At 54.5% G+C, this 21,194-nt stretch overlaps 12 protein-coding genes across 12 annotated transcripts; all 12 read left to right on the forward strand.

Annotated features, from left to right (window-relative positions):
• Positions 1 to 1,886: 1,886 nt before the first annotated feature.
• Positions 1,887 to 2,603, forward strand: LSCM1_07808 (uncharacterized protein; the record flags this gene model as incomplete). Its single annotated transcript, XM_067325164.1, has 1 exon — positions 1,887 to 2,603. The coding sequence occupies one exon, from the start codon at positions 1,887 to 1,889 to the stop codon at positions 2,601 to 2,603; it is 717 nt and encodes a 238-aa protein (XP_067180377.1).
• Positions 2,604 to 2,865: 262 nt separating this feature from the next.
• On the forward strand, positions 2,866 to 3,771 carry LSCM1_07809 (uncharacterized protein; the record flags this gene model as incomplete). The annotated part of the gene is made up of 1 exon (XM_067325165.1): positions 2,866 to 3,771. The coding sequence occupies one exon, from the start codon at positions 2,866 to 2,868 to the stop codon at positions 3,769 to 3,771; it is 906 nt and encodes a 301-aa protein (XP_067180378.1).
• A 466-nt stretch (positions 3,772 to 4,237) lies between these two features.
• LSCM1_07810 (uncharacterized protein) lies at positions 4,238 to 4,885 on the forward strand (the record flags this gene model as incomplete). Its single annotated transcript, XM_067325166.1, has 1 exon — positions 4,238 to 4,885. The coding sequence occupies one exon, from the start codon at positions 4,238 to 4,240 to the stop codon at positions 4,883 to 4,885; it is 648 nt and encodes a 215-aa protein (XP_067180379.1).
• A 382-nt stretch (positions 4,886 to 5,267) lies between these two features.
• LSCM1_07811 (uncharacterized protein) lies at positions 5,268 to 6,119 on the forward strand (the record flags this gene model as incomplete). The annotated part of the gene is made up of 1 exon (XM_067325167.1): positions 5,268 to 6,119. The coding sequence occupies one exon, from the start codon at positions 5,268 to 5,270 to the stop codon at positions 6,117 to 6,119; it is 852 nt and encodes a 283-aa protein (XP_067180380.1).
• A 536-nt stretch (positions 6,120 to 6,655) lies between these two features.
• LSCM1_07812 (uncharacterized protein) lies at positions 6,656 to 8,152 on the forward strand (the record flags this gene model as incomplete). The annotated part of the gene is made up of 1 exon (XM_067325168.1): positions 6,656 to 8,152. The coding sequence occupies one exon, from the start codon at positions 6,656 to 6,658 to the stop codon at positions 8,150 to 8,152; it is 1,497 nt and encodes a 498-aa protein (XP_067180381.1).
• A 603-nt stretch (positions 8,153 to 8,755) lies between these two features.
• Positions 8,756 to 9,079, forward strand: LSCM1_07813 (uncharacterized protein; the record flags this gene model as incomplete). The annotated part of the gene is made up of 1 exon (XM_067325169.1): positions 8,756 to 9,079. One exon carries the CDS (start codon positions 8,756 to 8,758, stop codon positions 9,077 to 9,079), a length of 324 nt encoding a protein of 107 aa, XP_067180382.1.
• A 380-nt stretch (positions 9,080 to 9,459) lies between these two features.
• Positions 9,460 to 10,731, forward strand: LSCM1_07814 (uncharacterized protein; the record flags this gene model as incomplete). Its single annotated transcript, XM_067325170.1, has 1 exon — positions 9,460 to 10,731. One exon carries the CDS (start codon positions 9,460 to 9,462, stop codon positions 10,729 to 10,731), a length of 1,272 nt encoding a protein of 423 aa, XP_067180383.1.
• Positions 10,732 to 11,383: 652 nt separating this feature from the next.
• Positions 11,384 to 11,962, forward strand: LSCM1_07815 (uncharacterized protein; the record flags this gene model as incomplete). Its single annotated transcript, XM_067325171.1, has 1 exon — positions 11,384 to 11,962. One exon carries the CDS (start codon positions 11,384 to 11,386, stop codon positions 11,960 to 11,962), a length of 579 nt encoding a protein of 192 aa, XP_067180384.1.
• Positions 11,963 to 12,850: 888 nt separating this feature from the next.
• LSCM1_07816 (uncharacterized protein) lies at positions 12,851 to 14,578 on the forward strand (the record flags this gene model as incomplete). The annotated part of the gene is made up of 1 exon (XM_067325172.1): positions 12,851 to 14,578. The coding sequence occupies one exon, from the start codon at positions 12,851 to 12,853 to the stop codon at positions 14,576 to 14,578; it is 1,728 nt and encodes a 575-aa protein (XP_067180385.1).
• A 636-nt stretch (positions 14,579 to 15,214) lies between these two features.
• Positions 15,215 to 15,616, forward strand: LSCM1_07817 (uncharacterized protein; the record flags this gene model as incomplete). Its single annotated transcript, XM_067325173.1, has 1 exon — positions 15,215 to 15,616. One exon carries the CDS (start codon positions 15,215 to 15,217, stop codon positions 15,614 to 15,616), a length of 402 nt encoding a protein of 133 aa, XP_067180386.1.
• Positions 15,617 to 16,081: 465 nt separating this feature from the next.
• On the forward strand, positions 16,082 to 16,699 carry LSCM1_07818 (uncharacterized protein; the record flags this gene model as incomplete). The annotated part of the gene is made up of 1 exon (XM_067325174.1): positions 16,082 to 16,699. The coding sequence occupies one exon, from the start codon at positions 16,082 to 16,084 to the stop codon at positions 16,697 to 16,699; it is 618 nt and encodes a 205-aa protein (XP_067180387.1).
• Positions 16,700 to 17,137: 438 nt separating this feature from the next.
• Positions 17,138 to 18,736, forward strand: LSCM1_07819 (uncharacterized protein; the record flags this gene model as incomplete). The annotated part of the gene is made up of 1 exon (XM_067325175.1): positions 17,138 to 18,736. One exon carries the CDS (start codon positions 17,138 to 17,140, stop codon positions 18,734 to 18,736), a length of 1,599 nt encoding a protein of 532 aa, XP_067180388.1.
• Positions 18,737 to 21,194: the final 2,458 nt, after the last annotated feature.

Consider the following 21,194-nt stretch of genomic DNA (forward strand, 5'->3'; position numbering starts at 1 on the left):
CCCCACCGCCATGCCACATGATCTGCGGTGGCGGCTGGCGCGCCCCTCGGCTGCGATACCCCCCGCTCTTCCGTGCGGGCTGCTGCGGCGGTTCTCGTGGCTAGCTCTGCCGCTGCGAGTGCTTGGCGTACGCCTCCATCTGCTTCTGGGGCTGGTCCATCTGTTGCTCCAGCGCTGTGTAGTCGGCTGCCGCCATCCGCTGTCCGTCCGGACCGTAAATGGGTGCGTAGCCGCCTTCAACGATGCTCGGCGTTCTCTCCGCTCTGAACAACTTCGCCTCCTCGCTTGCCGTGTCCCCGGTCGCGTTCGTCGCTGGCGCCTGGGGCAGCTGGATTACCAGCTGGTCCAGTTCCCTTGTCGGGGGGAGCGGGCGCTGCAAACGCATGGCGGCTGCGTCATAGAGGTCGGCCCTATCGCTGTACAGGCTCTTCGCCAGAGTCCAGTTGTGGCAGATCATGTGGCCTGGCACCGGGATATGCAGCAACAGGTGAGTGAATGTCATGGCGGCCCTGTGAGGATCCTCCGAGAAGATGGTGTAGGCCGCCAGCATCGTTTTGTTTGGGGTCAGCGAAGTGTGGCGAAAATTCTTCATCTGCCCCCTAGCTTTTTTTAGGAGCAAGAATATTGTTGCGTGATCGCCCTGCCTTCTTCACGGGAAATAATCACGGGTGCACTTTAAAGTCTGCCTTGAGCCAGATACTGGTCGAAGGACGTCTCTCACTGTTGCTACTATGTGCCTTTATCGCCTTTGTCTTTATAGGTGCCTTCTTTGTATTTGGCAATATTGCGATGGATTATGCGTGAATGGTCTTGTGTACAATGTCACCCATATTATGGAGCTGCTGGAATGTTCCGATCAGCTGGAGGAGACTATCCGCACTCATGATTTGCGGCTCTTAGCATGACTGAATGGAGGCAAACAGCCTTGACGTAAAAGAGGCGGGCCCTGTGCAATTTTTCGAAAGGGTTTGTTATAGTTTTTGGGAGGGCATAAAGGTTTTGCCGCTGCAAGGGTTATTGTTTGTTCTGTGCGAAGCGTGTGCGCGGAGAAAGAGGGTGTGAAACGGGAAGGTTGGTCGAAACGATTGATGGGCATGTGTACAATTCCCCACGTCATTCTGCTCGGTCTCCGTAACGGTATCGGCATGCGTCTCCAGTGGAATTTACGGTGCCGTGTACCCTCCTTTTCGTTTGCGATTCTCTCCTTCATCTACTCCACTAATTATCGACACTCTTAGCGTTACATACTTATGCGTGTCAGATCTCTCGAGACGTGAGCGGCCACTGTGCAACCACGAAAGGGCTGGAGATAGTTGGAGGGCGGCGAGGCAGTAGCGCACCTGCTGATTCTCAGGAAAGAAGGCGCCCAGAGTACCGTAATTCTCATGTGCAGCTCTTCCCTTCCCCCCCCCCACACACACACACACCTCATCCGAGCACAAAGCGTGCTCGGCCCCAGGTTGCAGTAGATGCGGGTGCTGCGAGGTGTGTTGGGTAACCCAGCAGGTCGTTTGGGGTTCATTTGATCTCAGAGCTGTACCTTACTTTGTTGGGGTACTGTCCGTTATGTGTAATCCTGTATCAGCGGAGTGGATCCTTCTCGCGCACGTTTGGCGGTGACAGGTAGTATGGCCATCGGTGCAGGCACGCTTCTTCCACGGGAGCCATTTCGCTTCTGAGTACTGCGAGCTAGAATGCATGGGAGAAATTCACGTGTGATGCCAGTAACTGAGTGGTCTGTGGTGCACACAAGGCGACTCTTTGAGAGAAATTCATGAGGACTGTGCCTCATTTGCTGCAACCCAACTTGTTGCTTCGTGTCGGCTTTGATTCTACTCTCCTCTGTATATGTGAAAAGCCCCTCTATCTGCACGTTCATATACGATATGCATCCCCCCTTCATACTTGTGGATGCGCGAACAGGTTTGCACTTAGCCTCCAGTAACCTGAAATGGCTAAATGGAGACGTAAAGAGCAAAAGCTCCTTAGCTGCGCTGTGCAACGCTGTCCTTTATCAGTGGATATGTGTTGACGAGAATAGCAATTATGTGCCGTCAAAGGATGCGCTGTTCGGTTTTGTGGTCGAAAAAGCGTTTGGCACCGACGCTCACGGCGATGTCCAGTACTTTCAGTTGAAAGGTGCATATTTGTGTGTGGTTTTTGCGAGACGACGTCACGATCTCTACGCACAGTTCGCGGATCGTATAGTGGAGGAGGCTGCATGCGGTCACGCTAATCAACTGAAGGTGGAAACCTTTCTTCGAAAGCTCACCGAAGCCGTTCTCCAAGACAGCATCCGTGCTTTTTTTGAACGTGTCGAAGTGGCCGACTACGCAGTTGTTGGTCAGGGATCTTTTGGCTCCTTGTATGCCGGTGGGGGAGTTTGGCGCGACCGGTGTAACGCTCTCACGGGTTTGGTTGGCAGAACTTTCACCTCCGGTATTCATGCTTCTGGCGACCTGACGTATTATGTGAATATCCGGGATGATTTCGTGTTCGCAGTAGTCGTGTTTTTTGTGTCTATGCCATGCATCGAGGAAATGATTGAAGATGGCATTTTCTTCCTGTGGTCGTTGACATGCTGTAGTACGGTAGCGCTATAGCGTATCAGTGAAACGCAAAGGTGAGGAAGCAAAACGGGTCCAATGAAAGAGCTCTCACTCTTTTTTCACCGCAGAGGATTGCTGTCGACTTTGGCATCGGACATGAGAAGCTCACCGCAATGGTGCGGATACGTTACAGGACGGAGCTTCTAAGTTGACGGCGTTGCTGAGCTTTTGCATTCCTCTTTTCTTTTCTATTTTTGTCCTACTTTTTATCGCGGAACCTTACAATGTTGCAGCTCTTAGCTATTTAGAAGAAAAGATGGACGTTCCCAGTGAAGATTACGATGTCAGCATCATGATAGAAGCAATTCACGAGGTGCAGGCTGTTTTGACCTCTCGTCAGTTCGCGACCTTTTCGGAGGTAGACACCGAAATCGCGAAGACGCTGAAGCGGTACGAGGCTTTTGGTGACGGTTTTGAGCGGTTTCACGTTAACCTGACCAAAGATGCTCTTAATTCTAACGATTTACAAAAGAGCCTGAAGGATATGAACAAACGCTGTGAGGATCGCCTCAGAGACTGCGAGTCTAGTCAGAAGGATCAGATCAACGATATTTTGCCCTTTATCCGTAACTCTTCGTCGATTCTTGTTCATGGATCCGGTAATTCACTCGCGCTCGCTATCGCCTGTTCTATTCAAGAGCATGAGGGTGTCCGATTCTACATCTGCGAAGGGCGGCCAGCACGCAAGGGGTACCCACAAGGATCTGGGGAGGAGTTACTAGCAAAGGCGCTGGCGACGCCGGAAGGCATGCGATTGAAGGAGAAGCTGCATATGTATTGCACTATTGTGCCTGACAGCGGTGTTAGTTCAGTGATGAATAATGTTGACTTTGTAGTGATGGGAGCGAACTGTGTCACGGAGCATGGTGGCTTGGTACACTCTACGGGCTCTCTTCAGATCGCCATCGTGGCTGCCTTTCGCAATGTACCCTGCTACGTCCTGTGTGACACCTTCAAGTTCGCACACATTTTCCCTCTAAGTACTGACGACCTGAAACAACCAGAGGACGGTGCAGGGCAAGTGGTTCCTTTAGTGGAGTTTGTGCCACCGTCCATGATCACCCTGATTTTTTCCGAGCAGGGCATTATGCCACCCTCAGCGGTGGCTGACGAGATGTTTCGCTTCCATACGGCTCCTTCTGCCCCGGGGAAGCAGCGGTGAAGCAGCTTCTATTCGCGAGGCTGTGGTGCTGCCCTGTATGGCGTTGTATGGGTCTGAAACAGTGGTGCGTGGTGGCGTAGCCGTTTCTGGACGCTTTTTGTTGTTCGGCTTCTCTCGCTGTGCGCTAAGCGTGTGTATGAACGTGGGTTTTGTGCTAAGGCAGGCAAACGGAAAGGTGGTCAGCAGTTCAAAGCTCTGTTTCATCGACTCTCCCCTTCGAGTCCTCTTTACCTACTCAAAGGTATGCGTGCTTGAGAATTGTCTTTGTGTGTTGAGGGGAACGCCAAAGTCATCGTCTGTTATTTGTTCTGACTTATTTTCGCTCTCTCGTCATGACTCTAATTTTTTTCCTTTTGCTATGCGCCACTTAAATTCGTGCTCTCTGGGTGGGCTGAAGGGGAAGCCTTTCGGACGTGTTTTTCCACAAGGGAGATACAAAGAAGCCCAAGACAGCGAAGGAAAGGCCATGCCTTGCAACTGCCGCCAGGGTACCGCACTGCATAGCCATGTGGGCGATCAGCTAGCAAGCGAGGGAGTTTTCGGTATCGGGACGCCCATCAACGATGCAGTGGATCTGAGTGCGATTCAGCTCTGGAATAGCCGAAACACACCTGCCGAAGCGGGACGACTCTTCGACGTAAACCAATCTACAAACGAGGACCCGATTTGCAGTGATGAGGACCAGGAGCTGCTGATTAGCGCCCCGCTGTTGTCTGTCTGTCGCATCAAGGGCATCTCGGTGGTAGGACCAGCGAGCGATGCGGCACCGTCGCGTGTCAAGATATTTGTCAACCTTGTGAACGTGGCAGGATTCAGCTCGGTTCAGCGGCTGATGCCTCAAGAGCAACTGCAGCTAGCGGACGGTGCTTGCGAGGACCGCATCGTGTACCGGGTCAATGCAGCAAAGTTTTCTTCAGTCTCCTCATTGACTTTCTTTTTTGATGAGAGCTTCAACAGATGTGAAACTAAGGTTCTGCGTATCGAGCTGTTTGGCGAAAGCACGGGCAAATCTACTCAGCAGAAGGTAGCAACGAATATCGTGTATGAAGCTCGTGGAAATCCTGCGGACCACCAGAGTAGCGAAAAAAAGAATGCATTGTTTGAGGTGAGGTAGGCAAAGGAGAGGGTGATTGAAGTGTAATAGTACTTGCTTTGCTTCTGTTCGCCTCTGCTCAGTGTTTAGTGAGGGGGCAATGCCTTCCTTTATTTGGCAATAGTGAAACGAAAAGAATATAAAGGGTCCAGCTTTTTGTTTCAGTGATGCCTTGGCGATCTGTTGGTGGAGGGCTACTGCCCTTCTGGGTTAAGTGCCAGAACGCATAGTCTAGTGGACTACTTGATTTTTTCGCCTGTATAGCGACTGCCATCCTCTCTTCTCATTCTTCTCATTTTGCTTCATTCCGCCCGTGCGTAGTCTTTTCTCGTTATTTGGACGATCTATACAGTCTTCTCCTCTCTCGTTTGCTTCTCTTTTCCCAGAAAAGGAAAGAAAAAAGATGCTTCAGCGTCCTGATCATACGCTTCTGCAGGATCCGTCGTATCCCAAAGATGTCAAGCAGGAGCTGACTGAGAACGGATCGGCGCAGGCGTCAAAACAGCTGTTTCAGGCAGATCCAGCCGTCATTGACCCGCAGTTAAGTGAAGCCGTTTCTCTTGGCACAACCATTCTTGCAGTTTCTTACAAAGGCGGTGTTGTGCTTGCCGCAGACTCGCGCACGTCCACTGGCACGTATGTCGTGAACCGTGCCAGCAACAAGCTAACAAAGCTGGCCAAGAAGATTTACTGCTGCCGCAGTGGTTCTGCCGCGGATACGCAGGCTCTTGCGGAGCGCGTCTCGAACTACCTAGGCAGTTACGAGATAGATGTCGGCGCCGACGTGAACGTTGCGACGGCAGCGAATCTCTTTCACAAGATGTGCTACATGAATAAGTGGAACATTTCCGCTGGTATTATCGTTGCGGGGTACGATCCAATCAATGGCGGCTCGGTATACAGCATTCCATCTGGCGGCTCTTGCGTGAAGCTGGATTACGCACTTGGGGGCAGCGGTTCTATTTTCTTGTACTCCTTCTTTGATGCTAACTACAAACCGGGCATGTCGAAGAGCGAGTGCGTCGCCTTCTGCCAGCGCGCCGTCGCGCACGCGTTCAGCCGCGATGGCTCCAGTGGTGGACTTATCCGCACGATCGCTCTCGATGCTGGTGAACCGGAGGATCAGACGATCCCATGGCACAGGGCACCGTACTGTATTGAGAAGGATTCAAAGTATCAGCTACAAGCCGTGCAGAACCATATTTTCAGCAGCAGCGCCAAGGTTACTGAAAATCGAGTCTCTTCCGCATCGTGAAAGAGGATGCTATCGCGCGAGGCGCGTCCGTACCTGAGTACGTCTCGTTTTTTTTTCTTTTCAGTATCTGACGTTTGTAGGCTAGCTTTTTTTTCCTAGCTTACGATGTTTGAAGAGAATTCACGGATCAGATCTTGAGATAGCGGCCAAGAGCGGCTTTGTGAAGGAAGAATCGGTATTGAAAAGGTGGGAAGGGATCCTAGTAGTGTCTCGGGTCACTCTGGCAGCGCTTCCCGGATCTAAATGGTCCAGGATCACCTCTGCTACGGGAGAGGGTAAGTACACATTTTGTGTTTTCTGCGGGCTTGCTTGTGAGCTGATGGCGAACAAGCTGTTTGCTGCCCTATTTTTTTTTCTCTGTGCTGGATGATGTACTCTATGTGTTGATGATGGAGTCTTCGCCGAAGGTGAAAAGGGCCTTGCCTCATGCGATTGCTTGCTTCATCTGTGCCTGAAATTTCTCCCTCCGATCTCTATGTGGCGTTTATTTTCCTGAGAGCTGGAATCCAGCACCGCAGCACTCGTGTTCACTAGGGATGAGAGGACAGCTGGCACGAAAGGGTGCAGCGGCGCTCTATGCCGGCCCTAAGATAGCTACGTATACAGATGCATGCGAAGCGCCAGTGGCGATGTGGGAGGGCGCAATACCACTGAAGCACGAGCGCGTTTTCAACATGGGTGTTGCCACTCGCGTCGTAAAGAAAACATACTCCCACCCGCCGGAGATTCATCCCACCAGTTTGGGGTTCAATGACATCGATTCTATGTATTGTTTGGGGAACGACGAGCTGATAAAATACTTCCCGGAGGGCTTAGGTGGAAAGGTAATGCAGCTCATGCCCCCAAGTCACCCGCGCGGTTTCCTGTACCGGAAAGAGAGTCACCTCCTTAATTGCTTCATTGAAAAGCTCCCCTTATGGCAAAGCAAAGAGAGGGCGCTGCGATCTCTCACGAACGGACGCCCCGGATTCATTTTAGACGGGCCTACTGGAACTGGTAAGAGCGCGCTGCTCTGCCAGGCAGTGCACTACGCACGCTCTCGCGACATCATTACTCTGTACGTCTCAAACGCAAAGGCGTGGACACACGGGGAGTGGTGCTGGCCCAGCACGATTTTGCCAGGCTTCTTCGATGCACCTGATGCAGCGCGAGAGTTTCTTCGCACGGTGGCAGAGGCAAATCGTCCTCTCTTTCAGACGTGGGAGCTGAGGGTAACGCCGCCGGACTTGCCTCTTGAACAAGGCGAGAAGCAGCCACGTTCTCTCTACGACCTGTGTGAGTGGGGTCACCGTGCGGTGGCGCCGGCATCTATTGATCGACAAAGTGTTTGTATCAAATTCTTTTTCGACGAGGTAAGCGCGGAGAAAACGAAGCCGATCGTCATCGCCGTGGACGGGTGGAACCTTTTTTCTCACGAAACGCACTTCCGCTACCCGCATCCCGACTTCCTACGCACTCTGACAACGCTGAATGACGGGTCGACGGACGTGGACCTCTATCCACAAGAGCTGCCCCGCATTCCGGCGTCGCGTCTGAGCTTCGTGCGCGGCCTCAACAAGCTGATTCTCTCGAAGCAGGACCCTAACAAGTTTTTCATCACGTGTACCACACGTGACTTCAAGCCGTTTGACGGCGTCAGCGGATTTGCCGACGTGGAGAATGACCGTTTCAAGAACAGCCTCGACGAGTATGCACCATACGACCCGGAGAAAGACTCTTTTTTCCACCCCATCCAGGTGAACAACTTTAGCGATTACGAATACAGGGCATTTCTCCGCTTTGCCATCAACTCGGGCGAGCTGGCTGGCCTCGGCTGGGGCCCTATGTGGCACTACTCAAGCGATTTTGAGCGGAAGCTGTACAAGATCGACTTTATGTCAGGCCGAAATCCACAGCGGGTGGTCGATCACTATCATCAAGAGCTGGTGTGGCGTTACGAGTACAAGCGCACGCGGCAGAAGCAGTACCTACTGGCGCGACGCAAACTGTGGGAAGGAGCCGAGTTTTCTAGTCGACTACGCAACGATAAGTGAGAAGCTGGTACATCTCCTTAAAGGAGTGGCGGCAAGTTTCTCTTGTAGTCGCTCATATCTTCTTTGATTTGCTTCGTTCTGTTGCTATTGCAGTGGTTGTGAAACGTACGTTGCAGCAGAGGAAGCGGCTGCTGGTGTAGTTGACTACAAGATAATAACGATTCTACTCTGTTGGTCGCTGGTGCGTGTCGCGAGGTATGCGCGGATCCCACACAGGATAGCTGCTTAGGTGATGTCTCAAGGTACGCGCGCGTGCCCGTGCTGCGTAAGAATAAGGGTCGCGGGTCTTGTATGCAGTGAGAGAAAAAATGCGGTACTGCGCTGTCCTCACGCTTCTCTAACCAAGGCGCTGGAAAAGGGACTTAGTGTTCGCATTTGCCCATGCAGACTGAATGTTATGCCTTCTTCGAGCTCTGAAGCGCGACACGCATCTCTCTCTTCTCCTTTGTACCTCTTTTACCCAGCTGCAGATCGGTGAAGAGGATACAAAGGGATTCTGACCCGGCTTTTTGAGCTTGTGCAAGGCAGTTAGCATACAGGAGAGGATCGTGAAACTCTCCACTCTTGCGTTGGTAGCTGCTGGGAGGTGGGGAAGCCGTTACAATGGCGAGACGCGACAAGAGGCGCACAGCGCTGGTGCAGCAGAATTTTGACAGCTTGAAGAGATTCTATGCCATTTCGCCCTTCACAGCTGCGGAGCGAGCAACTCTTCCACCTGTTTTCTCGGGAGCCTATAGTCGGCGCGCCGCTATGAATTCATATCACATTGTAGGCTCGTCACGAGACCAAATTGTCTTGGATGCTATGCGTACCTTCATTCCGTCGACGTGCACAAATGAGGTGATGGAGCTGTACCTAGAGGTAGCGGCGCTCGTGTCGCTCTACTTCGACACGAAAGAGCAGCTGCTTGCCCTTCCCGATGTTTGAGAGCGGCGCCCGCATTCTCAGACGACGTGCGCGAAAATGCCATGAAAGCAGTGCGCAAGCAACAGAATCCATTCTCGTTTCACAGGCTTTGTGCCGATACCTCCTGCCCTTTCTCACGTGCTTGTCCGCACGCAGAGAGGGTTTGGCCACCTTGAAAGCAGCTACGGGGACTTGCCACTGCAAATGTGCCCGTTTCTGGTTTAATTTGTATGCATGCGACGGGGCTGCACGTAGTATGCCTGGAGCTCTAGGACTCTTCTTCTGCTGTCTACCTCTCCTCTCTTGCTCTACGACGCTTTTTTTCCTTTGCCATTATTGTCTCTGGCGCGCGCATCGATAAACGTTTCGTGCTGCCTCAAAGATGACGCGCGTTGCGGAGTATGGCGGAGCCGCAGCAAAGTGCTGATAGTGTATCCGGCGAGCTAGTAGTGTGGAAAGCCGCAGAGCGAGTTAGGCAAGGGGCTCCCTTGCATCTAGCTCGGGTAACGCGCTGTATTGCTTCTGCTGCGAAGGTGCTGAAAGAAAGAGCGAAACCGGTGGAGCGAGTGTCCGGGGAGACGACTGTGATTGGTCCTCTTAGGGGCCACGCTGTCGACTTTGCAAACATTTTGCTGACGAAATTACTTCCGAATCGCCGTGTAAGAAATGTTGTTTTCTTGGGAAACTACATTGATGGAGCACACCAGTCGCTGGATGTCCTGTTCCTTATCGCAGCACTGATTGCCTGCTCTCGGTTCCGCGTCGTACCTCTCATCGGCAAGCACGAAATGCTCTACCCTCTTCAGCCCGAGATTTTTGGCTCTCTTCGAAATGAGATGCTTCTAAGCTGCACACGCCAACGCCAGTCGCTGAAGCAGTACGAGCGTGTGATGAAGGACTTCTTCTCGGTGCTTCCCGTGGCGTGCGTGGTGGAAAACAAATATTTCTGTGTAGCCGGCGGCCCTGCCTCTGGGTTTCGCACGCTGGAAGAGATGGAGGCTGTGTCAGTGACGCAGGAGGCGCTGAGAGAGTTTGTTTTGAATGAGCCAATGGACGAGGATGAGGAGCGTATCGCTGCCGGGAGCGCTTATGTCGCCTCTCAAGGAAACGAACTGGCGTTTCGCTATACCTTCAACGCTGCCTGTAACTTTCTGAGCCGTAACAAATTAGTTATGTTGATCGCAGGCATGGAATACCACATGAGCCGCCCAGATTACGACAGCTTTGCTCGTCCAAACCACTACAAAGAATCGATCTACTTTCCTGGATACGTGCTAGGGCGCATCCACCCCGAGACGCAGCTGCCGGCGGTGCTTTCGATATTCTCGGCCCCGTCATTCTGCGGGGTAAACCGCAACAACGCATGCATTGCTGAGATAGGAGACAAACGGTTGGAGGTGCACGAGGTGGGTGTTTATGCGAAGCGCCCTCTTGTAACACCTGGCACGCAAGATCACGCGTTCTCGTGGGCGCAGCCGATGCTGGAGCGCGCAGTCGTAGCCATCGCGCGAGAGATCATTTGGAGGGTTGCCAAGGAAGACGCGATTTCTGAGGATGATACTCATTATAAGCAGTTGGAGGAGGTGGCTGTGGCGAAGATGCGACGGATGTGCATGCTGCTGCGCATCCACGACATCCCTTTTCCCGACGTGCCCAAGCTGACCCTTGACTGACGCCACTGCATTACTTCTTTTCTCGTGTGTGTGTGTGTGCATGTTCGTTTCCAGCGGTTTGTGAGCACAGCAGATTTTTTTTTCAGTGCACTGCTTTTCTCTGGTGTATGGTTGCGGTGTGTTTTTGTCGCTTCGCGTAGAGCTTGCAGAGGAAGTCTTTAGGCCTGTGTGTGTATGCGCGCTCACACCGACTTTCTGTGCGTGTGTGCGAAGCAAACGCCGCTGTCTAAAGTGGCTGTCCCGCTGAGAGGCTCGCGGCCGTGTTTCACTTCACGCGCGCGCTGCCTGAGTGTGGGGTGGATATTACTCTCAGCGTAACGGAACGTTTGTTCTCTGAAGGAGGTGGATGAATCCTGCGCGTGTCCTTTGGTGCTCGGCGTGAAAGGGACAACGTGCGCTTTCTTTCTTCTTCTGCATCGCAGACAGTGCGCTTCTGCCATTATTCTCGATTGACATTACCTGCGCTCGAATGTGTATACCCCCCCCTCTTGTGTTTGATGCTCTCTGCAGTCAAGCATAATACCACAATAATACAATTGCCTTGGCGTTACGAGATCGGTCTGAGTCCCGAACTCTGCATATCAAATTTCGCCTTCACGCTGTTCCTCGAGCTCGCATTACGACTCAACGTGCCAGAGTCGTGTAAAAAGTCATGTCCCGCTTGCTACCGCACTACTCCAAGGGAAAGACGGTCTTTCTCTGCGTCGACCTCCAAAAGGCGTTCAGCGAGCGCATCGAAAACTTCCTCAACTGCGTCTTCGTTGCGAACCGGCTGGCACGTTTGCATGAGGTACTGCCCGAGTACACCAAGTACATCGTCACAGAGCATTATCCGAAGGGTCTGGGGCGCATCGTGCCGGAGGTCAGCTTACCCCAATCTGCCCACGTGATCGAGAAGACTCGTTTTTCATGCATCGTGCCAGAAGTAGAGAAGCTGCTGATGGACGTGGATAATGCTGTTGTTTTTGGCATCGAGGGGCACGCCTGCATCCTGCAAACAGTCGCCGACCTCTTGGACATGAGCAAGCGCGTGTTCCTTCCAATCGACGGCCTGGGTAGCCAAAAGAAGGCAGACTTCAAGGCTGCAATGAAGCAAATGCGTTCGTGGGGGCCCAACTGTGAAATAACTACCTCAGAGTCTATTCTGCTCCAAATGACGAGGGATGCCAAGGACCCCAAGTTCAAGATGATCGCAAAGCTGCTGAAGGAGCAACATCCAATCCCGCTCTAAGCAATGGCACGGCCTCCAAGGCTGCCCAGCCCACGAATGTGATCGGGAGGGGTCTGCGGGAGCGCTTCTGTCGAAGCCTCGTTGAGCGTCTACCTCTCTTGCGACCTATGTGTGCGCATAGGAATGGTGCATCCATGCTTCGCAGCGCCTTGAAGGGGACTTACTTGCTGGGCGCTTTCAAACGAACGTGGTGCGTGTGTGTGTGTGTGTGTGAAGCTGTGGACGAAGCAGGAGTTTCAGACCGCATTGGTTTGCTGTTATGGCAGTGCTCATACGCTCAGCTGTGTCCTCCTAATGCGCATCGTCACGCGTATTGGCGACTGCAAAGACGTCTTTTTTTTTGTATATTGTTTTGCTTCGTTTTTTCGTTGATTGGGCTGTAGATGACACCTGATTTTGTCCTCTGATGCAGCTCACAGGACGCTGGTCATTGGTCAGATGTGCCCTTCAGGATCGAATGTCCTTATAGAAAAGGAGGCTTGCAGTCAGCGTGGAGAGAGGTGCGGATAAGTGAGGTGCAGGCAGCGGCTCTGAAAGCGTGGCCGTCTCGTCCGTTTTTCCCCCCAGCAGAGACTAGCTGTAGGGCCTCCGTTGGGCCGATTCTGAGCGGTGCGTCGAACTCGAGTGACTCGTCATTCCAACTGACTCGCCGAATACAGCGTTCTCCCCTGTACACACCTCTCGCGCTTTTGCCCACTCCAATCGACGGAAGGATCTGAAATACGCAGACACCTGCGCGCTTTATCCGTTCAAGTCGTTCTGCACGCAGTGCTTCTCAGATGTTCTGCACTCGCACCTTCATGCGGTCCCCCTTTTTCTTTCTTCAGCTGTTGCGCGAAACCGGCGCTCCACTAAGAGGCGCATGCGCGTCGAATCGAAGCACTCCAAATGAATACAGAGTTCTCACTGCTGCAGCACCTGGGTGTCACCGTGGGCAATTGCGATACCTCCGCCGATCAAGTCCCTCATACGCCTCCGAACAGAGAGGCATTTCGGGTGTGGGCACCTATACAACACCCTCCGTCAAAGTGCGGGCCAGTGGAGGACACGTGCCGGGTACTCGACAAGAGGCGCAAAGGTGCTCACCCTTCTTATGCAGACCCCACAGGGGAGGTGTTTCTACGCCGAAAGAATGGGGTGGAGGTACAGTACATCGTGTACAACTCCAAGGTTCCATCGGTCTACGGTATCAACAAGCGACTTGCCGAGAAGAAGAAGCTGGAAAGGGAGGGTGGGAAGAACTCCGCCTTGGCTGCGTACGGTCTTGGGCTAGGTGAAGACCAAGCTAGAGAGGAGGCACGGCGGGAGCTACTGCAGGAACTGCTTAGGTGCAACGAGGAGCAGGCACGTCTGAAGAAAGAGGAGGAGCTCCGCGAGCGCGATCGACGCATAGTCCGCGAGCGTGCTGTGGCGCATTATAATGCGGCCGAAGCAGCACGCGAGGAGGAGGCAATCGACAGAGAAAACATGCGTGAGGACGCTGTAGGCGAGGCAGCAGCGGAACATCCTACTCGACGAGAGGAGCCACGAGCGGGTGCCACTGGAAATACGAGGGGCGGTGCTACTTTGTATAGCAATGTGGACGAAGACGAGCACCGCCGCGTCACCGCAGTGGAGCGCGCACGCCAGTTTGCTGAAGAAAACTTCCGCGTCGCGGAGCAGCGGCGTGCGGAGCACAAGGCACAGGAGCAGGCGGAACGTGAAAGGGCGCAGACAGAGCTCATAGAGCTGCAGAGGCAACTCGCACAAGAGCACGCGAAAGATGTGGAAAGACACCGTCGCAACGCTGAAGCACTGCGCATTGCCCAGGAGACCGAGCGCGAGCGCCTGTGTAGGGCAAACACCGCTGATGATCCCTCCCACGTGCTTCCGTCGTGGTCGCTCTTTGACGCGATGGAAAAGCGAGAGCAGGAGGAGGCGATCCGATCACACCAAACGCAGGTGGAGAACATGACCCTGAATGCGCACTTGGCTGCGCAAAAGCGGGCGAGCGCGCAGGCTGAGCGGGATAGAGAGCGACAGGCCGCGGCTGAATGTGCAAAGGCGGAGCTGGAAAAATTTCAGCGCGAAGTGGAGCGGGCTCGTCAGAGGCGACAGAAGGAGCGTGCTGAGCTCGAAGAGGCCGCCGCTGCCGCCGCCAAGGCGCGACAGGCCCAGGCAGACGCCTCGCGACAGCGAGAGCAGTCTATGGAAGCTCTTCTCTTTTGGCCAGCCGCGCGTTCGCCGAGAGCGGAGGAGGCAAAGGCAGCTGAAGTGCGTCGCTTTCGCGAGGACCTTCGCCGAGAGGCTGAGAAAAAACGGAACGAAGTTGCTCGAAAAAGGGAGGAAGAACGGGCGCGTGAACGTGCGCTTATCGAATACGATGCGCGATCGGCTCAGGAGGCTTTAGCACATGAGCGCAGAGAGGCGAGAGAGAAGGCAGAAAGCCTCCGGCGCACTTTAGAGGCACAGATTGCGCAGAAGCGCAAGGAAACTGTCGGAATGCGGCAAGCATGTGCTGCTGTCGATGTCAGACACGTGCCCGCTACAGAGGCAGTGATACTGTACCGCTGTCCCTTGACCGGAGAGCTTCTCCCCGCCAGCGCATACGACTTTGGTCTTCGAGGACGCTCATGAAGCTGCGCGTTAATCGGTCACAATAGGCTGTGCTGCAATCACGGGAGGCGAAGCTTCCGGCGTTCCCTCTCCTTCCACTCGTAACGAGGCGTTGGTGTGCGTGAAGAGGAAGGCCATGTGCGATCGAACGCTAAAGACGAGAATGGAGGGGGCATGCCATAGGCCTCCTTGTTGCGCCACACTTGGAGTTTGCAAATACTTTAGATCTTGCACTTGTACGAGTCAATACCGTTTTCTCAGATGAAGCAGAAAAAACGAAACCAAAGGATAGCACCTTTCTCAAGAGGCTGTGCAAACGGATCTTCTCAAGGCGTGTGGCGCGGCTCACTTACTGTATTTGATTCTGCACTGCCAGCCAGTTGGGCGGGTTGTGCACCGCGCGTGCCGCGAGCACTGCTGTTTTTCTTTATTTTTCTCATCTCGTGAATAAGAAGGACGGATCGCTCTCGTGTCGCCCTTCTCGTGCGTGATCAATGAAGTGTGTAGTCTACCGGCTCTCTCTCTCTCTCCAACACGCTTCTCCTTTTCTACCGGTGTTACCAATTGCTCAACTTCGCAGACGAAAGGTCGCGCGCACAGAGGCCACTGTGGCACACTAAACGACCGACTCTGTAGAACGGGCGAACAGAAAACAGAATGCACGAAGAGATCGTCACGCAGACGCACGAGCCGCAGTGCTGCCTGGCAGCTCGTGTGGGTGAGAAGCCCGTCTCTGGCTGTTTATTGCTTGAAAAGGACGGTATAAGAAAAGCTGAATCATCGCTCAAGGACCAACACAGCATCCATCGCGCTCCGTTTCAAGGTGTTCCATTGGGAGTAACCTCAGCAAGTGACCTCTACCTGGCGACGCTTGAGAAGCAGCTGCTGCGAATGTCAGCAATGGAGCAGTTGCGAAGTTGCTGTTTCGCTGGCCCCCAGGTGCCAGCTGTGCGTGGTGTTGGCGGGCACCCTTTCCTCTGTAGCGCGCTGCGCGACTCAGCGAGAGTGTTTCTGTCATTAATATTGTTCTTCTGCTTTGTGCCACATCTTCTTACCTGATGGCATTCCGATCCAGAAGATGCGAACTTCCTTACTTGGTTTGGCATGGACTGGTACATGCTTCCTTTTATCTTCGCAACCTTTTTCTGCTCTGTCTTTGCTCTTGCACTCTCTCTCTGCCGCCCGGTGTATTGGTTTTCGAATTGTCGCGCTGTGGTCACAGTGCCCGCTGCCCTTTCCGTTATGAGGCGGCGCAATCGTTGCAGCTGCGCCGACTCCTTCATTGGCTAATATCTTGGAAATGGTGCCCGCCTTCACTGCCGCATCCTTGCAGGAGAAGAGCGCAGTCTCAGGGACGTTCTTTCGTGGCCTGCTGCCAGATTTCTCTCCGGTACATGGGCTCTCTACATGAATTCTTATCCCCTTTCTCCTCCTCCTCTTTACCGTCCGCCACTTGGGCCTCAGCCGACTCCCAGGAGTGACCCATCGAACAGGAACCCATCGCACGCCGTGAGTTGGACGAACATGCAATCGGTGCTACCCTACACCACAAGCCCGGCGCAGATGGCGTCAATAGAAAAGCTCAAGCTCGTAAACCCTTCTTCGGCAGCTGCAACCGGGCCGTATGTGAACGTGCGGGATCCCAAACTAGTCATCGGGGGGCTGCTGCACAACTGGGATGCCGAAGCGGCACACGCGCTTCTTAACGCCCCAAAGCCCGTGCAGACATGGGATCTGTCTTGGACGGAGGACGAGACTAACTGGGAGGAGCGGGTGCACCGTTGCACCTACCCCGAAGAGGTAGAGGATCTACTGCCCGCAAAGTGGATCGGCTATCGTGTTCAGAGCGATGTGGATGAGACCCTGGCGCGCGTTTGCAAGCTGTGCACAGCCCTGGTAGACAGGTTCGTTTCGCTCTCACAGGGCAACAACGCCAACGTCTCCACCGCAAAGTGGCGCCAGCGTCAGGCTCTGTACGACCGGCTTGGCGCCGTCATGGAGCTACTCGAAGCGTCTGTTGGCGAAGCGATTCCCATTCTGAAGCTGAAGGACCCAGCGTTCATCGAGAACTGCTGGAGCCAGATGCAGGATGATGAGCGAGTAGAAATTATCTCTGCACTGGGGACCCAAGAGAGTGTCTAGTCGTGCATTGTGGAGGGCACGTTCATCCTTCTGTTTCGCTTTCTCCACTCGTGCTGCTCTTCCTCGCTTTCGCATCTCTTTCACATCACGGAAGAACCAACCTCCATACCGGTGGGCTGCTACAGACGCCTTCATTGCAACTGCCACTGGAGGTCGGGAAGGACGAGGGACGTCTCTGTTCTCTTCTGTTTCTCTGCACACGCCACCAGCGCTAGATCGAGGAGTGTAACGCCTGCGTTCGATCATTCTCCCTCTACCCCTTTTAGATGCCAATACCTAACGCACCCAACTTCGAAGGAAAAAGTGTGCCATTCCGTAGCTGAGGGCGATGTGTGCGTCTACTTCACGACTCTCTGGGTGGAGCTATAATATCTCCTGCGTACTCTTCTGGTATGGATTATCTACTGGGACTTGAATCCAGAAACAGGACTGTTTGTTATGCACTGGCGATACCGTAGACGCCACCACCTTCACTTCTGCTTCCCTCGTTCTTCTTCTAACAATGCCGCCGCGGCGCTCTTCACGGCCACGCTTGCATGCTGTAGGTTTCTTCATGATCTAGTGGGACGCTCTCCTATGCGCCGCTTCACAGCTCGCCTTCAGGTGCTGACGTTCGATGCACTTCTGTGCGGAGTACAGGCTGCGCTGCCGCCTCCGGCGGGTCTTGCCGCTGCATGTGCCCGTGCCAAGGAGGACTTTGCATCGCAGTGCAGCACAAGCGCACCACTGCCAACAATGCTGACGACGGCTGTTGTGGCCACCCACATCTTAAACAACAACCTCAGGGATGCCGCAGCGGTGCTTGCATCACACCCGTGCCAGCAGCAGGTCCTTCAGGGTGTGCGGGAATACGTGGCGCGGTATCCGGGCGCATTTGCGGTGTCCACCCTGACGGGTATGTCAGAGGAGGCACGGTGTGTGGGTGAGAGAGCTGTGGCTACCTTTCTGTGCGCAGCCGTCGGGCAGTTTCTTTGCCATTCGTCTGCTGCACCTGTGGAGGAGGAGGAGGCGGTCGCGTGGGATGCGCAGCGCGAAAACTTGCGCTCCCTCGTGCTGCGGCACATTAGCCTCCATCCCTCCTGCGCATCTTTTCTCCTGGGCCCCCTCTGCGCAGTGAGTCGAGGCTGCGCTGGAGACCGCGAAGACGTCATCAGTGTAATGCAGCTCGCTATACGCGAACGCTCAATGAATCCACGAGACTTCGGTGGCGTGCTGGATGTCGTGTGGAAGTCAGGAGAGCCGCGTCTCGTCGCTATAATGTGGAGCTGGATACAGCACACATCCGCCTGCTGGGATGTTCGCGCGGCTTCGGCCGCCATCATGGCGTTTTCGGCGCTTCGTCAAAGGGACGAGGCAGTAGCTTGCATCCAGAAGCTTGCGGAGGCAGACTGCGACCCGACAATTGACGCGCAGGTCGCTTTCATACGGTTCTTAGGGGCACGAACGCAAGCCTTACTTGAATACGCAGTCCGGCTGGTGCTTCACTGGCACCCCTCTGACGAGCGGCTGTGGCGCGGGGAGGCCCAGACCGTTGGAATGGAGCTGGTGAAAGCCTGCTGCGCATGTGGGGAGGGTAAATTAGCAGTGGAACTGCTGGAGCGGATGGTGACGACAAATGCAGGTATGCCTGCCGAACTAGAGGCTTTCATACTACGACCTGGTGCTGCTGAGCTTGGTGAGCACTATGGTGCATCGGTGATGACCAGCAAGTCCCTGCAGGAATTGTTCATCGAGGTTCCCTTGCGCCTTCACAGCCTTGGAAAGCACCCAGAATTAGTCGGGCTACTTCTTTCTGTAGGTATGGCTGCGAACCGGCTTCCAGAAGCGTACGATGCACTGGAGAAAGCGACCCTCACGCCTGCTAACTTTCACAGAGCTCTTGATTGCTTTACAAAGGGAAAAGTCTTCAGGTCGGCAAGTCCGGCAGCTGTGCTCGCCTGTGTGAGAGAGGCCTGTGCGCGAACAGGTCTTGAGGCTCCCAAAGAGATGATACCGTGGCTGCAGCTGGCGATAGAGATGCAGCGCGAGAAGAATTAATGGAGAAGGAGCGTCCGTTAGTCACATCTCGCCCTTAGCTCTGGCAAAGGTGAGGGGCAGAGGTGGTCTGATGGTTGCCTTCATCTCTACCCGGACGAAGGCGAGGTGCCTAGTGCACTTTTCGGTGAAGGCGGCAGTTATTGAGAGTGCGGGAAGTAGAGTCGTGGGCGAGGGAGGATCTCCGCACCTGTTCCCAGCTGAGGGGCGGATGGGGATCCTCGACATCGGCTCTTTGCTTGTTATTCGTGCGCCGGGGCTTTTCGGGTAAGACGGGCGTGCACGGCCTCACGCAGCAAATCAGCTGTTGTTTTTTTATCGCATTCGTGACTTCCTGTCGACGTGCCCATGCCACCTGTAAAGTGAAGAGGTGAGTTGTGCGTTAGTGGAGAGGGATAACAGCCCTTTCCGCGCTCCTTTATCGTCGCACGTGCGCACAGGAAAAAAATGCAGAGGAAGCGACATCTTTTGAGGAAAAGCGCAGGCATAGCGGTCGTTGAAGATGTAGAGGACGGTGTGCTGGATTGCACACCACTCTCCTGCACTCTGTGGTGATTGGTGTGCAAGTGCAACTGACGCGAGCGGCGGGCTGATGCTGTGTGTGATGCCCTTCCATGCCACGGTGTCACTCTTCTGCCCCCCCCCCGCATTTTCATCTTCTGTTCCAGCAGCACGAGCGGAGCTGTGAAGAGGCTTGCGGGAAGCCCTTCCTCTGCGAGGCTATGGCGTTTTCCGGGAATCGCCACTAAGCGGAGAGGTCTGCAGTGTTGTGCTCACCATCCCGCCTACAAAGGAGAGAGGAAAAAAACGGCGGCTGCCTCGGAGCATTTGGGCTCGGCGTGTCGAAAAGTCACAGAAGTGCTATCACTGGCCACCGGACCAAGAGAAAAAGATGGAGGGGCTCTCTCGCGCGCCACCGGCAGCGCCGATCGGCTTCTCACGCCTTTCATCTGCAAGTACGCGCCACCGATGCATCACACAGAAGAGAAGTGGCTTCTGTGCGCTCTTTCTATCACCCTCTCAGCGTTGGGGAGGGGGGACGCGACGCCATAAAACCTCAACAGCACGGCGAGCGTTAGGGAGATAACGTCTGCCCGCTCGAGTAGCACCGCAAGCGGCCGGCCCTGAGGGAAAGGACGCTGCCAGCGCAATGAAGTCGAGCGCCGTTCTCGAGGACAAGGTGTCGGCTTCTTCTGAAGCGGAGCGTGTGGCACCGCTATCGAATCTCTTTGGTGTTGCGTGCACATATACCGTCTACTAGTTGAGGGAGCTGAAGCAAAAGCTGCTCCACGCCGCTGAGCTGTGTGCTGCGCTTCGAAGATCGTATCTGCGCACCCATGAGGCCTTTCAGAGCTGCCAAGGTCCAAGAGGATGATCGGTAAGTACGGGCGAGTCCTGCCGATGTAGCTCTCGCAGTCTCTGTGATCTCCGCAGATATATCGGTGTGACCAATGAAAACGTAGACGCGGCGGGTGACGAGACCGGTCGTGCGATCGCGCCTGCTAACGGGTGCATGTGAATATCAGGATTGGCATTCCGTCGCCGCCCATGCGCCTTGCTCCCTTGCAGTGGGTACGTGCGGCACTGATTCAGGTGCCCGTAGGAGGCCTTTTCGGAAACGAACGGGGGAAGGGGGAGCGCATTCCAATCGGCGCGTGCGGCCGTTCCACGCTCGCTTTTTTCCTCGCCCACTCCCCGAGGCCGATACGGCCCGAAGACTACGCCGCTCGGAAGCTGTACGCACTGCAGGATGTCTACGCTGGCGAGTGCGGTCTTAATGGTGAAATTGCCATGATGGACGTGCAGATGGCTTTGTGCCACTGGTTTGGCTCTCGCAGAAGGGACGAGCCCGCGGAGCTCAGCACCGCGCGCCAGTTTGTTTCTCTTTATCATCCTCTTCCAGGAAGGTCGATCGCTCTTCAAGACACACCTGATGCAAAGTCGCGTGGAGATGTAGAAGAGGGTGCAGCGGATCTATGGGCGTGTGCTTCCCTAGCGTTGCGTTGTGGTGAGCTGACGTGCGCAGGGCGGAGCCGTGATGCAGCGTCCTTCTCCACAAGCCGTCACCGAGGGGGGCAGAAGGCCTTCCCATTAATAACAGGTAGCGTCTCTGAACTACATGTGTGCACCTGCTAGACCATCAAAAGGGGCTGAGTGGAAGGCCGTAATGGCTTTGCCGATCTGCCGATAGTGGAGGCGTCGTGCGGCAGTGGAAAGAAGGGAACCGATCATTCCTTTTTGTGGTAGGCTCCCTGGACCCCTTCCCTCACATCGGTGCATCTCGGTAGGGCACAACGGTCCTCAGCGTGGAGAGCAATGCCAGTAGTGCTCAGTTGGTGTGCATTACTAATCGTTTTTGTGTCTGAATGGTCGCGGTGTGCCTGCAGCACCGCTCGGCAAACCTGTCGGGTGTGTCTGCGAAGGGGGAGCGCAGCTGCTGCGATGGAACTGACCGAGGTAG

This window comes from Leishmania martiniquensis, chromosome 12, assembly GCF_017916325.1.
Source record: "Leishmania martiniquensis isolate LSCM1 chromosome 12, whole genome shotgun sequence".
Classification (NCBI taxonomy): domain Eukaryota; phylum Euglenozoa; class Kinetoplastea; order Trypanosomatida; family Trypanosomatidae; genus Leishmania; species Leishmania martiniquensis.